The sequence below is a fragment of the Urocitellus parryii genome, chromosome 10 (genome assembly GCF_045843805.1).
Source record: "Urocitellus parryii isolate mUroPar1 chromosome 10, mUroPar1.hap1, whole genome shotgun sequence".
Lineage (NCBI taxonomy): Eukaryota > Metazoa > Chordata > Mammalia > Rodentia > Sciuridae > Urocitellus > Urocitellus parryii.
The window spans coordinates 90,789,021-90,807,310 of record NC_135540.1 but is presented as its reverse complement, the minus strand read 5'-3'; the positions used below and the strand labels follow the sequence as shown (position 1 = coordinate 90,807,310).

General features: G+C 33.8%; 1 protein-coding gene across 2 annotated transcripts; it reads left to right on the top strand.

Annotated features, from left to right (window-relative positions):
* Positions 1-4,244: 4,244 nt before the first annotated feature.
* On the top strand, positions 4,245-16,735 carry Ambn (ameloblastin). Of its 2 annotated transcripts, none has more exons than XM_026402600.2 (11): positions 4,245-4,259; positions 5,163-5,231; positions 7,760-7,822; positions 9,682-9,729; positions 10,307-10,417; positions 11,990-12,181; positions 13,291-13,329; positions 13,569-13,628; positions 13,737-13,781; positions 14,168-14,212; positions 16,196-16,735. In XM_026402600.2, exons 1-11 carry the CDS (start codon positions 4,245-4,247, stop codon positions 16,733-16,735), a joined length of 1,227 nt encoding a protein of 408 aa, XP_026258385.1. The 2 variants fall into 2 exon arrangements, with proteins under 2 accessions (XP_026258385.1, XP_026258384.1); XM_026402599.2 differs by having other exon boundaries at positions 11,945-12,181.
* The last annotated feature ends 1,555 nt before the right edge of the window (positions 16,736-18,290 follow it).

Genomic DNA, 18,290 nt, shown 5'->3' with positions numbered 1-18,290 from the left:
AGTTTAGGTGTTCACCAAGAAATGAATGGCTAAAGAAAACATGGTATATATACAAAATGGAGTTTTATTCAGTCATATAGAAGAATGAGCCAAGCACAGGGACACACGTCTGTAACCTCAGCAGCTCAGGAGGCAGAGGCAGGAGTATCACGAGTTCAAAGCCAGCCTCAGCAAAAGTGAGGTGCTAAGTAACTCAGTGAGACCCTGTCTCTAAATAAAATACAAAATAGATCTGGGGATGTGGCTCAGTGGCCAAGTGCCCCTGAGTTCAATCCCTGGTTACCCCCCCCCTCACCGCCGCCGCCAAAAAAAAAAAGAATGAAATTATGTCATTTGCAGGGAAATGGATGGAACTTGAGAACATTATGGTTAAGCTAAGTAAGCCAAACTCCAAAAGCTAAGAGTCATATCTTTTCATTCATATGTGGAAGCTAGAGAGGAAAATAAGAAAGAAATGTGGAAAGGGTGGATCTCATGAAAATCAAAGGGAGATCAGAAGAGAAAGTGGTGTCGGGTAATAGGTAAATACTATGGAACAATCAAATTAGACTTTTATATTGGGTGCCTGGATGATTATGTAACAACAAATCCCACTATTGTATATATTAACAATGCACCAATAAAAATATGGAAAAAACAAATATTTGGAATTCAGAGAAGGGAAAAATCACAGTGGAATAGAATGGTTAGAGAAGGAGTTATAAAAGAGGTAAAATCTAAGTAGAACTTTAAGCAATAAGTATTAAGAGGGTAGAAAAGTTGGAAAGACCCACCATGTTCATAGCAGCTTTATTCACAATATCTAAGAATAAGATAGAGAACAATAAGATAGAGAACAATCTAAATGTCTATCAACAACAGATGAATGGGCAAAGAAAACATGGTATATACATATAATGGGATATTATTCATCCTCAAAAAGAGGGAAGTCCTGCATGGACAACAATGTAGATGAACCTAGAAGACATGCCAAGTGAAATAAGCTAGTCACTGAAGAACAAATACTGCATAATTCTACTTATATGAAGTATCTAAACTAAACACACACAGAAGCAGGAAGTAGAAGGAGGGAAAAATGGATAAAAGTTATGTTATTCATCTACAAGATGAATAAGTTCTAGAGACCTACTGTACAACATACAGTAGGGCCTATAGTTAAGAAAACTATATTGTGCATTATAAAATATGTCAAGAACCAGCACACCTGAAATTCTAGTGACTCAGGAGGTTGAGGAAAGAAGATGGAAAGTTGAAGGCCAGCCTCAGCAACTTAGCAAGACCTTGTCTCAAAAGTAAAATTTTAAAAAGGGCTGGAGAGTGACTCAGTAGTTAAGCACCCCTGGATTCAATTCCCAGTACCACAAAATATGTTTAAATATATTAAGATAACCTCATGCTAAGTTAATTACAAAAATAAAAAAACATCCCACAGAATAACACAAGGAAATTTTTGGAGGTGATGGATATGTTTACTGCCTTGTTTGTAATGATGATATCATGAGTATGTATACACTAAATATGTGTTACTTTTTGTACTGATATACTTTTTGTACTTATTTTCTACCTCAATAATCCTTTAAAAAGTCCAATATGAAGTACACTTAATATACATGTTTCTTTATTTCAACAATAATAATAATTCATGATCAATAGACATCTTCTGCATACTAAATATGTACTTAATATTTATTATTACATTTAAATTTTGTTAAACTAATGTTGACATCATAAATCACATTTTACAAATGAAAATATTAAATGTAAGTAACAGAGGGAATTTAAACAAATGTATTCTTAGTCACTATACTAACATCTTCTGCAGGATCTCCTTGCCCTAGAATTTTTCATATGAGTTTTTCTGTAGCATATTACATAAGAGGTTTTGTTTGTTGTTCATTTTTGCTGTACTCTGGATGCAAGCATGTTATAGCTTTTTATCAGCACTCTGGTTGTTCTTCATATAGGTACAGTCATGACCAACATTATTTGTCAGCTGCAGTTATTGCCTCAACAACTGTAATGACTAGAAGAAATTAATTTTATACTAATTTCCAATTTTCTTATAATTAAAATATGATTCATAGAATTTATTAGGATACTTATCAACTTTCCCAAAAACATACAGCAAAATGAAACCAACTCCAACTGATTGCAACAGTCATTATTACTGTATCAATGCACAGTAGCTCACATAAAGTGAGAGAAAAAAATTGAAAAGGTAAGTTGAAATGTTAATTTAACTGTCTAATTACAAAGAGTAAATTTTACATGATAGCCTTAAGATCCTTAAAAAGTTTGTGAGTAGGGCAGTGAAGTGCTGAAACCAGTATTTAAGAAAACTTTGCTGTTGGTATGCAAGATATCGGAAGAGAAAAAAAAATACCAGGTAAACATCTGAAAATGAAGAATACAGGAGTAAGCATGAAGGACTTTTGAAGATAAGAAGAAGCAATATCAACTATGATCTATTGGATATTTTGCTTAAGAGCAAAGTAGAACATATGAATCCTACCAAAACAACTTCATCACTATTCCATAATCATGCTCATAACTTGTAAAAGATACACATACTATCATTCCCCATTTTAGCAGTCTCATGGATTCAGCATCAATTTCCATACAGAGGAAATGCTTACCATTGGGTCTCTCCTTTAACTATTCTTGGAGTTCATACCACTTCCTCCAACACACACACACACAAACACACACACACATACACACACACACACACTTCAGTGTCCTTGTGGCCCCATGTTTCAAGCAGTTTCTCCCACAAAAAGGACAGTCAACACATGTATTAAGCATCCGCTGTTTGGCAACTGTTACATATTCATCATCTCAGTGAATTTTCAAGACAAACCTGTGGCTATAAATTATTAGCCTTATATTATGAAAAAAGAAACCATGGCTCACAGAGACTAAGGAACTTGATCAAGCAACAGAGTTTGGGGCGAGTGGGGAGAATAACACTTTTATTTCAATAATATCTTACTGTTTACAAAACACACTGATATTATTTCTTTGCATCCTAAAGATAATTTTGTTATAAGTGGGAGAAATGGTTTTCCAAGGACAGTTTATTAGATAAACATTATTTGAAGCTATTAGACCTGTACTTGGTTATGGAGATGTCTTTCTTCCAAAATACCAGTTTCCTCCATATTCCCTATAATTGGCAAGATCTCTACTTCCCTAGAGTGTACTGAGTCATCCCTTCTTTAGAAACTGTTCCTTCTGTGCTTAACCCTACCATGTGTTAAATCACACCTTTGGAAAGACTAAGAGGGGCAGAGATGTAACAAAAGCAGATGATTTTCTATCTATAGCTACAATATTTTTATCTATTCATGGAGAAAAACCCATCCATGTTGATGTTAACCTTTCAAGGGACCCAAATTTGCCTTATTAATCTGACTTGATACCAATGCCTAGAAATGGATTTATCTAAAGAGTGAAGTGAGAGTTGTGCCCATTTATCTCATTGGTGCATGGAGAATCTTCTGAATCTTGCTCCCCTCCCCACAAAGAATATGCACTCAAAGCCTTACCCAAAGTGATTATTGCAGAAGGTTGAATTAAAATGTCTTACAAAAGCTTGATTTTCTCTAATCAGTTATCTTTGGATATGAAAATACCTGGAAAATTCTGTGGGGAAAAAAAACACAACACTTTCATTATCCATCTAATATTTTCACCTTCTCTTTCAAACCCAGAAAGATACTTTAGTGTTTACCTCGAGAGTGAATATCTGTTGGAGGGAAGGAATAAACCTGAGTTTGAAACTCCTGAGATTGCTGGCACTGGGTCACTAGCTTTATCTACAGATAAATACTTGCACAAAACAGATAATGGCTTGTTTTGCAACTATTTTACGTATATTTCCCTCAACTCGCCAAAATGATTGTCTTTAAAACCTATGTCCGTTTTTCCCTTGCTGTTTTCCCTGTAATTCAGTTCTCTGAATAAACACAAGGGTTGAGTTACAATTAAAAATAATGAAACCCTACAGGGTCAATGTCCTTGCATGCAATAAAAGGGTGTGGGCTAATTGCAGGAGCAGAGATTTTTTTTTTCCTGCATTTTGCTTCACTTTGATTGGTGGACCACCACTTTAAATAAAGGTTTCTGATCTTCCCTGAATGAGAGGTACAGAGCAAGTCCCAGGCACAGTCCAGAAAAAAAATTTAATCTTCTTTCCTTAGAACTATCTTGATTAGCATCAACAGGCCCTGAGAACACAGTGAATGTCAGCATCTAAGGTAAAATGTGATTTTATGGTTTCCATATATTTCCTGTAAGTTCTTTTTTCCTATCTTCAGGCAACCTTTATAAAGAAGATTTATCTTCATTTGTCACTAGATGCTGAATAATAGCTTATTATAATCCATTAGCATGTTTCAGAGAAGACATATCTAATAACCATCCAGCTAAGCAAAAAAAAGACTTAACCTTAGACCTTTTCTTTTTACTATCTGTGATTATTAGTGACAATACCTAATTTAGAAAAGTATTAGGAGATAAGCAAATTTATTTATTATTCAGATCTCTACTCATGTAAGAGCAAAGAGCCTTTTGAGCTTACAGAATAAATTTAGAAAGATAATTCATTTTAGGAGGAAAAACTGAATTGGGGGACATATATTCGACTAAAGCCAAAAGAAATTAAAATATTCCATTTACTCTAATTTGACAAAGATAAGTTTTGGCATACTTATGTAGATAATCTAAACATCAAATGATATATCCCATACATCTGCAAATAAAGGTTTATTGAAATTGCATTGTAAATGTATTTCAAAATTTGTCCCAAAGTTTAAGCAAACTATAGTTTTCTGTTAATAGTACTTGATAGACCAAGATTTCACATACTGGAAGGGATTTATTTATGATTTGTTTTATGAAATGCAGCACAGAATTTAAAGAATATCCTTAGAGGTCATTCCTAAATTGTCATTTAGATTGTAACTCCATAATAAAGTGTTTAGATATTTTTAATTGCTTGCCAATTCATTCCAGGAACAACTAAATTACAAATCTTTTTGGATATTTTTTTAAAACTTGATTATTTTGGAAGAGCATAGATTCACATTCGCTCTTTTAAATGTCTTTTAGCCATGATGTAAAAATTTACCTGATTTAATTCTCCACCAATTGTGTTTTAGATTTCATTTTTCAAAATGAAAGACTTGATACTGATCCTGTGCCTCCTGGAAATGAGTTTTGCAGTGCCGGTAAGTTTATCTTCTAGAGTATGCACTACATGGGTTCCTGATAGTTTGATATCAGGCAACACTGAAATGACATTGGCTAAGAGTCCTTACATGAACTCATTTGATTTAATTCATTAGTATAGATTCTACTGAATCAAAGTCATGCAGCTTGCATTTCAGCTTTATTATCAAAATGCAATAAGTCCGTCACATATTTTTCCTATTCCAAACAATATTTTAAATATCCCAAAGACAATTTCTAAGTTTTATTTCATTCATTTGAAGTTAAAAGACTTAGGGGGCATCCACAATAACATGGCACAATTTTGTTATTAATTCCTTGCTATATCATTATGATATTTAATGGAAAGAGAAAATTTCTCTGAAAAAAAGTAAAGTATACTTCTTCATTTTAAAAAGGACAATATTGGCCAAATTACTTTGGTTACAAAACTAAGCTAGGTAATTCTAGTTAAAGTTAGTAATTAAGTAACAAATTTACCTTTTAGGGGTGAAATTGTGTGACAGAGAGCTGCAATTTCTCAAAACAGGTCGTGGCAATGGGGCTAAGTACATGTCATCTGATCCACATAATCATATAGGGTAAGGATCTCATACAAACATGATCTCTTGGAGCACTAAACTACTTCAGTTAAGCATGCAATTCTGATATGTCAAAGACTTTATTCAGTTGCTATATGCATTAGCAATTACACACAGACTACATGCAATTACATGCACATACCATGCATCCAGCTATGAGGTAGGCACTGGAGACATGAAAATACATTAAGCCACGATCTCTTATCTTGAGGAGCTCATAGTTGGCCTCAAATGAGCTTCAGAATATTTTAATTCCTTGAGAGAAAAGGTTATAACTATTTGGGTTCCTTAAATGTTTTAAAGAGGATGAAAACCAATTATAAGAATGAAAATTTCAATTTCCACAATAAAAGTAGAATTTCTGTCCTATCATGCAAGATGAATTTTAAATGAAAGAAAAATTGAGGTTGCCACCCTAACTTAACTTTATATGGTACCAACATTACGGTCTACCTCAACTATCTATTACATTGATACTATGAACCTTATCTGATCTATACCTTAATCAATCAGGCCCACTCTGAGGAACAGGACAATTCCTTACAATTGTCCATCAAATCAGATATTCGTCTCCTTTTAATTCCTCATTGAAAATGTATTTTTATTTACATTTATGGAAATATTGTTCCTTAATTCATGCCTTGGAACATATAGAAATATATGTTCCAGAATATACTTATATTTTGTTCTGTAGTTAAACCTATCTGTGTTATTTGTATTCTGACCAATGGGAAGGAAGAGGACTGTAAAAAGAAGACTGTGTTCTTACAGTCCTCTCAAATTCTGAACAGTCTGCTGTATCATACATACTCATACCCATATAACACAGGTACTCACAATCATTCTTCCTATCTAAACAACTAACCTCCTTCTCTACCCAGAATGTTTGCTACACATTTATAATGTCCAAAACTAAATTATTTAGAAAAATTTTCACCACAACTCAGAAAGTGGGATTTTACTTACATGAAAAAGTAGGGAGTAAAATGATATGGGGTACAATTCCTGAACTTCTTACTTCTAAAGGAAAAAATAATCCCAATATATTTAGTAGACATTCCATAAATATATGTAGTACAAATGAAAGAAAGAAGGCATTCCTTGACACTAGAAATGTAAATATCCAAAGAACTAAAAACTTTAAAAATCCATTTACCCTAATTCCTACTCTTCTATTCTCCATTTTGTGCCCTGGTATTTGCACATATTAATATGTAAAAACATAAGGAAGGCTTAAAAAGGAAATAATTAAATTTTTAAACTAATTTCTGTAAATACAGCTATAATTTTAACAACTTTCAAGTGAACATATTGAGTATAATAGCACAGTACCTAGTGCTAGAATGCTTTTTATTTAAGGAAAACCAGCCTGGATGTGATTTAAGAATACAAAACACAGATCAACAGGTTGATAGAGTAATCATCCACTAAAGATGATAGAAAACTTGTTAAAGCCCTTTGAATGGGAAGCAAGTTAGGTCTTGCACATGATTTTTCTCAATGCCATAAACCAAAAATATGGAGGTTTGTTGAAATCACATGAAAATTCAGCTCATGTGTAACCCCTTTGCTTTTTATGTAATATTTTTTAAGAAATTTTGCTTTATCTATTTACTACTATTACTTCTATCTATTTTACTACTCTTTTGTTGCTTTACTTCTTATTGTGTTTAGCTTTAAATCAAATTTTGCTTTTAAAGTAACATAGGAGTAAGCTATGCACAAAAATAAATGATGCATAGGTAGCAAAATTATTAAATATTATGGTAATTCTCCTAAATAACTTAAATTCTTCTTCATTCTGTCCAAAATACCAATTCATTTGACTAATAAACCAATATGGTGGCCTCTCAGCTAGCCCTTATGTACTGGGGTGATTTTGTATTCCCAACATGCATTTAAGAAAGTTTCTAAGAGAACTCAAAATTATTCTTATTTCAATTTAGATGTTTCCTCAGCAACCTGGGGCACCAGGCATGGCACCTGGCATGGCTAGTTTGAGCCTTGAGGTATGTATTATTACTAGAGTTTGTATATATAATATTTACATTGGCATGTCCCTGATCATGGAGAAACATAATAAACTGTTTTTAGTTTTCCTAGTCAGAAGTCTGTGACTGTCATCCCGAGCAGTTCTAGATACGTTAGTGAGATTTATTAGAGCTTTATTCTATAATTCTGCAATTTTAAATTTGCAGGTGCTTTAAGCTTTCAAACATAATCTATATGTGAATCAAAGCAATAATTATAATTAATACCCTATATTATGTACACATTAATGTAATTATGACATTAATTAAAACACATTGCTCTATAGCAAAAATGGTTTATATTTAGCCATGCCACTTATAATTTCTTACATAATAAAGTTTTCATGAAGAAAACGTACCTGCACAAATTTATTTGTTCAAAAAAGTGCTAAAATCAGCATACTACAGGAAAACAGCCACATCAATATTTAATAGCTGCAAATTCACAATAGCTAAATTGTGGAGCCAGCCTAGATGCCCTTCAGTGGATGAATGGATTTTTAAAAATGTGGCATATATACACAATGGAATTTTACTCAGCAATAAAAGAGAATGAAATCATGGCATTTGCAGGTAAATTGATGGCATTAGAGAAGATAATGCTTAGTGAAGTTAGCCAATCCCCCCCAAAAAAATGTCGAATGCTTTCTCTGTTATAAGGAGGCTGATTCATAGTGGGGAAGGGAGGGGGAACATGGCAGGAATAGAGGAACTCTAGATAGGGCAGAGGGGTGGAAGGGAAAGGGAGGGGCAGGGAGTTAGCAAGGATGGTGGAAAGTGATAGACATCATTATCCAAAGTACATGTATGAAGACACAAATTGGTGTCAACATACTTTATATACAACCAGAGATATGAAAAATTGTGCTGTATATGTATAGTAAGAATTGTAATGTATTTGCTGTCACTTATTTTTTATAAATAAATAAATAGCATTTGCATTGTACTATAATACCACCTATATAGCCTGTATTTCCCTTACTGCAGTTCTCATAAATAATATATGGTCTGATTAGACAACCCCCGAAACATAGAAACCTCTGACCATACAATAAAACATTTACAGCTATAAACAGAAATTTAGGAGTTCATAAATACCACAGTTTCCACAAGGCATTGCAAAATTTCCTTCTTTCATAACAATCTGAGGTCAGCCAGTAGGTATATGGGCTAGATGTTTATCTCACATAGAAGCTCATTTCTTTGAAATTTTCTTCTCACTTTCAAGTTAAACTCATTAAAAAATCTTTTCCCATTAAAAAAGTAAAATTGACTTTTTGTGGATCTAGTCACATTCTTGATAATCTATCCAGATGTTTCTTCCAATGTATTTTATACTTATGTTTTTGAAGTCTTTTTTCTCGGGAAAAAGTTGAAGATTGGTTTGCTTTGTTTGGTGTGTCTATTTTTCCAAATTGTTTTTCAAATTGAATGTGTTTAAGATAAAGTAATTTAAGTAGGGGGAAAGATTTAATGAAGCAATACCCTCACAATTACACTTACATTTCAGTTGAATGAGCCATTTTTCCATGTTTAATGTGACACACACACACACTTAACTGACACTCTTCCTCCTTTAATTAATGATAAAAGCAAGCTCATTTTTTATTAGAATAACAATAATGGCAAATCCACACTTTCACATGTACATCTCTCAGTATGATTTGGGTCTACTCATTTTTTTATTCAAGTTAACCCATCCCACACTTTATCTTGATAATGTTAAACATCATGAGAAATCAACTGGGTCAAAAGGCAGAAAATTATAGACATCATTATCCAAAGTACATGTACTAATGCAACAAACACTAATTTTATTTTATTTTTTTACTTAATAGACAATGAGACAGTTGGGAAGTCTCCAGGGATTGAATGCACTTTCTCAGGTAATCATATTTTCAAAAATTTCTAATTCAGAAATTAGTGGTGGTGATGATGGTGGTAGCAACAGCATCATAATTCAAAAAATTTGCTTATGAATAGATAATATCCTAAATACTGAAAAAACAAATAAGTAACTGAGATTGCCAAAAACAAAATAAGGTGGGTGGCAGGGGAAAACAAACACAATATTGAATTTTCTTTAGTAAAAAAAAAATCCTGGGCTGGGGGTATAGCTTAGTGGTAGAGCTTTTGCCTACCACACGGGAGGCACTGGGTTCAATCCTCAGCATCACATAAAAATAAATAAATAAATAAAGGTATTGTGTCCTATCTACAAGTAAAAAAAAAAATTAAATCCTTTTTTACATTATCGGTTTTATTATATAGCCCAAAACACATGTGCTTAAAAAGCTGAATCTTAAACAAATTTATAGCAATACTGCAGTCTTACCCAGAATGAAATTTTTGTCTGTTGGAAGAGAGAATTTACATTAACCAATGTTATTTTTACTTTTTATTTGTATTCCATAAGATTGAAATGTAAGTATGTTTGTTTTGTTTTTTTCTCCATGTTTATAGTTTTCTAGATTTGGCTTTGGGAAATCACTTAATTCTTTGTGGTTGCATGGTCTCCTTCCACCACATTCCTCTCTCCCGTGGCTAAGACCAACAGAACATGAAACTCAACAGGTAAGCATGAGTTTGTTTGAAATTTCAAGCTTTAAAATCTTTCCCCACTTGTCTTCTTTAAATTATGTTATATTAGAAATAAGAAAACTAGCAATTTACCATTAATTATTCCAATACCAAATAAAATAAATCCTATAACAACTGTTATTAATTAGGAAATTTAAATTTTCAACCCATTTGCATATGTATTTCACATAGAAAGATAATGGCCTCCAAAATACAAAAGATCTGGGGCTTAGGTTGTGGCTCAGTGGCAGAGCACTTGACTAGCGCGTGTAAAGTACTGGGTTCGATCCTCAGCACCACATAAAAATAAATAAAGGCATTGTGTCCATCTACAACTAAGAAAAAATTTTTTAAAAAAAATACAAAAGAGCAATGTTAAAATTATTAGCAAGGATAATAGATAAACAATCCTTGGAATTAAAAACAGATTATAGTTTGGACTATTTTCATTTTAAAAAATTATCTAAATATAATTCCCAAAGGCTACTTTCAAATGATGACAAACATCCTTGTTAAAACACAACAAACCCTATAGAAGTCAATAAATATATCAATCTGTTAATCATTATTTGTTGGGTGCCTAACAAGTATAAAGTTAATCAAACTGTGCTTTGGGATAAAAATAAATACATTTTAGAATGACTCCAAGCTTATAACATTTCAAATGTTATGGGAGATAAGACAACATATTACAAGGTGCTAAACTGCATTGTAGAAGTAATAAATAGCATGAGAGTTTACACATGTGCAATGGTTGAAGAGGCAAAACAGAGCCAATTATTATTAGACTTCCATGCCAGTTTGAGGAATTTGTAACTAATCTACAAGAAATATGGAGCCACTCAGCACAAGTAATTTCTAAAAGAATCAAACAAACATGGTGGTTTTGACAGTATCTTTTAATTCCAGATGGTCTTCCTCATCAGGAGCATTATACGACAGTCCACATTTAGTAGTCAATAAATTATGTTAATGGTGATTGTTTCTTCACTTGAGTAATTTTTCCAACATGAACTTCATGATGAAGGTATTTGATGTGTATTTTATTTAGTTAGCTCTTATCTTTTCATTAACTCACAATTTATTAAGTACCTACCATGTGCCAGACACTTGTTAGGAACTAGGTTAATATGTTAAATACAAGAGCTATAAAGATAAAATACAGTATTTTGTCTCAGTTACCAGGAGACCAAAGATTTATGACAAATAATTATAATGCAGTGAAAGTAGTAAAATAAAAATACACATAGGTAGTCATAGCACCCAGAGGAGGAAATGAATGATTCATTCCATTAGGAAGTTCAAGTAGCTTTCCATCTCCCAGAGCAATGTTTATCCCAAAGGAGGTAGAAGAAACAAACATACCCAAAATTTCTTCAAAAAAAATCAGTTTTGCTTCCTATGTAAATACTGCTTTAAGTCCCCTAACATTCCTTCCAAACAAAAACCACCCAAGTCTTTTGCTGTAGAAATTCTAGGCACCACATCCCTTCCTGACACTCTTTTCAAATTTTTCTACAGTATGAATATTCTTTGCCTGTGCATCCCCCACCTCTCCCATCACAGCCATCCCTGCAGCCTCAACAGTCAGGACTGAAACCTTTCCTCCAGCCCACTGCTGCAACCGCTATCCAGGCAACAGCCCAGAAGGGTGGTCCTCAACCTCCAATGCATCCAAGGCAGCTGCCCCTGCAGGATGGAGAACCGCCAGCAACTGAGCAAGAGGTGGCACCAACAGAGAAACCACCAACATCTAAGGTAATTCTTTTCTCTACATTCAGATCAGGATCACCTACTAACCTAATGAAAGAAAACTAATTAGCTGGCCAATTCTAAAAATCGCAGCCTTCAGAACTAATACACGAAAATATAAATGTTATTGATCAGCCTTTCATTTTGAGGACTATTTTTTAAGTAAAACATAAATATTCATTTGTACCCTTTACCACCAGAGATAAGACACATTCAAAAAATATTCTGTGCTTTTAAAACTTGGCTTCTTAGTTGCAAAAGGTGAAAGTTTTCATAGGATACAGGGCAGCCCAGAGAAGTCCAGGCAATCTACCATCATTTTTTCATTTGTTAGAAAGACAGAGGAGAGGATTAATCCTTCAGCATAACAAGTAGGATCTTACATTATCGCCTCTCTGCAGAGATGAAAACCAAAAGTACAAAAGTACCTTTAATAAAGTATCTTTTTTAATTGATTTATTTATTTTTGCATTACAATTCTTAATATGCCATTATAACATAATTTATCTTATCTCTGATAAAGTATCTTTAATAGAGAAAAAAAAGCAATGGACAGGAAAAAAAGGAAGATATACCATGTAACTATTATGCTGGAGGTATTTAACATTCTCCCATTGTCTCCCTGCCTACAATCTAGAAAGATAGATATACAACATAAAGGTCATATTATAAAATATATATATGATCATCCCTTTTAATAACTATAAAGATAGATATGATTATCCCTTTTAAGGACAAGATAGACTTAAAGAAATTACAGAATTTGGCCAGGATTACATAAAATCAAAGTGGCAGAGCCAGAATTCAAACCAAGTATGTTCCAATTCCAAAATTCATTACTTTTTATTCTGCAAGATATAGCAAATTCTGGCTAGACAAACACACACAATAAAATTTAAAGGAAAAGTGAATTTTAGATCTAGCAAATTGTCCTGCCAGGACACTTGAGTCACATTAGTAAAAGACAATTGTAAATTCTTGGGTCATCCCCTCAAAAGACTAAAAAAAAATAAAAGAGAGAAACATATTTTAAATTGTTTTATTGTAATCGTAAATAAGTGTCTGTTCAGTTTGTTGATTTTGACTGGTAACTTTAATCCTTATCTATGATATAGCTCCTGGTAATGGATTTTGCTGGTCCACAGGTTCCATCAGTAAGTATAGATTTCACTGAGATACTTTCCTAGGAAAAATATATCTGTATTTCAAAAAAAATTTAACGAAATTTTTAATTGTTCCATTTGTCCATAAATATGAAGTATTATGGGTTCTGTTGTTAAGTACCAATTCTTCATAGTAATCCATCTGAAAATGTATTTCATATAATTCTTATATATTACTGTAGTGGGATTTGCCTATGTAAATTATTTGTTTTATTTTTTACCACTTAAAGTTGTTCCATATAGCCCGTGTGATATCTCGGGGACCACTGCCACAAAACAAACCATCTGCAGTAAGTTTGTTTGTTTTTAAAATACAGCTTCTCTAAGTGTTTGCAATTTGATTTGAAAGTTCTTTCCTTGGAAAAAGCATTTTGTGATAACCATTTTATTTTGTGTAGCTTTATCCAGGAATGTTTTACACATCTTATGGAACAAATCAACTGGTAAGTTCATATTCTATTAAAAGTATATTTAATTAAATATCATCTTGAGGGCTAAAATTATAAAAAGCCAGACCTCACAAAAGATATTGCAAATAAATATTCTGTAAGTGCCTACATTATCAACTGAAATGGTAAGGAGGCACAGTTCCCTATTTGGATAATTCTGGCCAGACACAACAATTAGCATTAAGGAAAAGTGAATTTTAGATCTGACAAATTGGCTACATTTTTTCAAGAATGACTGGACTTTCTGCTCTGTCCCTGGATACTGCATTAATATTAAGCCTTAAGGAAATGCTAAATGACTTTTAACTTTGTTTTAGTAGATAAGAAGATAATAAAAGGCAGCTGGTTCATAATATGATGCACTGTTTCTCTTCGAACAGAATGCTCCTACCAGACTTGGCATGATGAGTTCAGAAGAAATGGAAGTGAGTAATATCTTCTAACTCTTCTTGAAATAGTGACCAAGAAATAATAGTCATAGATGACTAGCTATAAAAGACACTAACCATGAAAGTAGTCAAAAGATCACAGGACTTAGATTTTTCTACTCCCAAACCAGAAGCTTGACTCTGAAATAGTACCAAAGATTTCATCGCATTTCCTATAGAGGAATTCCTATGTTTTTAAATTTTTTCTTATAGTTGTAGAAGGACAGCATGCCTTTATTTCTTTGGTTTTTTTATGCAGTGCTAAGGATCGAACCCAGTGCCTCACACATGCAAAGCAAGTGCTCTGCCACTGAGCTGCAGCCCTTGCCCAGGAATTCTTATATTTTTTAATGATAACCATTCTTGAGTGTAGGGTTCTGCCTCATTCTTTGTGTATGATCAGAAAAGACACCTCTCCTGAAAGGGCATCAGCAATGAACTGCAAACACTTTAAAAAAAAAAAAAAGATATATGCAGTTCATACACAATCCTTTTCTTTCTAGGATTATTTAATCTCCTAAACACTCAATTCAATAGCAGCAAAAAATAATTCAGATCACAAAATTAAAAGATCAAAAAGGAAAAGAAAATTAGCCAAGTTTAAAATTTGATTATTATAAACTTTAAAGTGCCTAAGTCAAGGATAGTATATTCTTATATTCACATCCACATATGAAGAGTTCAGTTTAATATTTGAAATCAATAAACCCACACATCTTAACATTTTTTTCTCAGAAATTCCTGTTACATATTTTAACAAAGATAACAAAGCAAAAGTTATATTAAATTAACAAGGTATTGTCAACTATATATACTATCAAATTAATAAATATACACAAATGCTGTCACTAAAAGAAAACTCATAGCTCAACATTTTTGAGTGCTTTTTGTTTGCTATATGCATAGAAAGATACCATAAATAAGATAAATAAGATTCCTGCTTTCACAGAATGAATAGAAAAGACAAGCACAGTGCAGATAATGTGAAATTCCTAGGATAAGGGCAGTCACTGTCTTATTAAGGAAAGAAAGAAGAAAGGAAATATAACTAACCCAGACCAAGGATTCCCACCAAGAGCTGAGACTCAGAGTCAGAGAAGGCAGAAGTAAAGAGTGTTGAATCTATATAACATGAACACAACTGGCTGCAAATTAAAAATTCAAATTAAGTGCTAATTACCATCTTATACTATCAATCAAGTTATTTATATTCTGACTCATTCCCAAGAGATTTTGTAGTGGCTTATGAAAAACACACAATAAAATAGCCAAAGAAAATTGAAGGTAGGATTTAAAGTGAGTCAAAACTGTAAGGAAATGAGAATACAAACATGAGTCACACATTGCTGATCACCACAAACATCCCAGATTACCTTGTAGTAAAGGTAGAAAAGAAACATGATAAGTTATGGAATTCTATTTTAGTTCCTTCAGACAAATCAAGCTTTTTTAAAAATTATACTTGGTTAGAGGAAAGGAGAGAAGGAAAGAAAAGGAGAAAAAGAAAGAAAAATTCTTACATGGGGCTTCATTCATTTGGGGAATACTTTGAAATGCCATTGACAAGATCTTCCAAAACATTCTTCAACAAACACAGTTATGGATTTCAGTTCTTGTTTGTTTTCTGATGGTTGTAGCCATTTCAGCTGTTTGTTGTTTTCTTAAAATTAAATTCAAACTAACTTTTTCTTTCTTCTGCCCTGTGCCTGCTGCTGTCCTCACCCTCCAGCCAAGCATGGTAAGGAGACTCTATCTACCTTTCACAGAAGTTGCCTTCCCCCACTTAGATATGTGCAGAATCCTTTTTATTATATTTTAAAGCTAGTTCAATGAGAAATACGTTTACACAAAGCTGTCAGCCAGTTCCCTGTTCTCTATCAATTTTTTCCTAAATTCTTAGAGACTATGATCAGGTATAATCGCGTGACATTGCTAATAGAATGTACTAACGGTTTCCTTGATAAATGTTGGTTTTTCCAGGGAGGAAGAGGAGGCCCCATGGGCTATGGAGCCATGTTCCCAGGATTTGGAGGCCTGAGGCACAGCCTTAGGAGAATGTCTCCCAATCCAGCCATGGGTGGAGATTTTACTCTGGAATTTGACTCCCCAGCGGGAACAAAAGGTCCTGAGAAGGGAGAAGGAGAGGCACAAGCCTCCCCCATGCAGGAGGCCAACCCAGCCAATCCAAAAAACCCAGCACTCCTTTCACAGATAGCACCTGGTGCTCATGCAGGACTCCTTGCTTTCCCTAACGACAACATTCCCAACCTGGCAAGGGGCCCTGCAAGGCAGAGAAAGGGACCCCTCGGGGTCACTCCATCAGCTGCTGACCCACTGATGACCCCTGAATTAGCTGAGGTTTATGAAACCTATGGTGCTGATGTTACCACACCCCTGGATACAGGAGAAGCAACCATGGATACCACAATGACCCCAGACACTCAGCAAACATCAATGCCAGGAAACAAAGTCCACCAACCCCAGATGGTACATGATGCATGGCGTTTCCACGAGCCCTGAAAACCTTGAGATATCAACTACTTTCTGTATGCACAAGCTTCCCAGTTTTGTCCCCACAGTCTACCTTTTTGCTAAAACACTTAATACCTTCTACAGCAAAGGCATTAAACACGCTAAGCATGTATTAATAAATACAAGTGGCTAGAAATAGTGTAGGTTCCCTTCTTGCTTTCATTCTCTTATTGAAATAAAATGTGTTGACTGTCTCTGTGATTTAGAAATACTATTAACAGCAAGTCTAAGAGTCTCAGCATTTGATAATCTTGTTTCTTAACTCTCTTCAGCATTATAGGATTTCTCCTACTAGCATGACACTATTATATCCAGGAAATGCAGCACTGCTTTCTTTTTTCTAAGCAAGAAGCACATAGTCTCAGAATTCAAAGCTGTTTCATTTAAACTTGATTAAATTGGAATGCGTAAAGAACCTCTCCCTGGTATTACTGGGTTTCATACATTGGATTTTAAATTCTCATTTTTAGAGTATTTTATTTAATCTAAAATAATTAGCCTATTTTAAATAAAGATTTTTTTCTCATTGAAAATATGAGGAATTGTATGCTTATTATTTACATATTTGAGCAGTTAAGAAAAGCATACTCATCCCTTACCTTTGCTAGTCATTAATTCATTTTATTCAATTCATTTATTTTTTTTCAAAGTTTAACTGAATATCTACCTAAGTCCTACACAGTGTGCAAGGCATCAGGCATACAGTCCCTTCCTTCAAAGATAACAAGGGGCATGATTGAAATGTAGATAGAGATTCACAATGTTGATTTAAAAAAACAACCACTCTAAGCCAAGATCAGCTACTTTACATATATTTTCTCACATCAATATTGCAAAATAGATACCCTCAACCCTATAGTACACATGAAAAGTGCTATGAAAAGACCAAGCACAAAGTGCTCTTTGAAATCACAGAGAAGAGACACCTAATCCAGCATAAGTGGCATGGAAGACTAGGAGGAATCAGACAAGTATTCTCAGAACAGTATCAAAAACTGCAGAACAAAGTCTCCAAGAAAAAGAAATACAAGAAAAGACATGGAATGAGTTCAATCCTATGAAATATAATATAGGAAAGGAGGTATAGAAAGTGACCCTTGCTTGTGACAAAGGTCTGATATGTATATGTATGGAAAATATGCCTAAATTAAGAGATTATAAATCCAGATTTGGTTATCCCTGAAAATTAGCCTCCTATTCTACTCTCTCCACTTTCTACTAAGTTGCCCAACCCATTCTTAGATTCCATGGAACTCAGACTCTCCTCCATTCCCTGATGAAGACTTTAGGAATACAACCAAGGAAAAAGATCCCTGAGATGCTTCCCAACCTGGCATACTTCAGGAACCCTAGCAGGAGCATGTTGCCACAACTTACCGCCTTCCTCTTTTTAGGCAGGGCTCTGTTCTCCCCACTAGAGCTAGAAGAGAGATGCAGAAGACAAAAACTCAATTTACCTATCTTGGTGACTCCAGCAAAGGTGAAAAAGCAGGAGAATGACTTCCATAGTAGCCAACAGATACTCACTTAGACCCATTTTAGA

Bases quoted from the DNA above. Each gene is read 5' to 3' on its own strand.
- Ambn (XM_026402599.2), top strand. The intron at 7,823-9,681 runs GTATGTATTATT...TTTACTTAATAG, and splicing joins TGGCTAGTTTGAGCCTTGAG to ACAATGAGACAGTTGGGAAG. The intron at 12,182-13,290 runs GTAATTCTTTTC...TCTATGATATAG, and splicing joins AGAAACCACCAACATCTAAG to CTCCTGGTAATGGATTTTGC.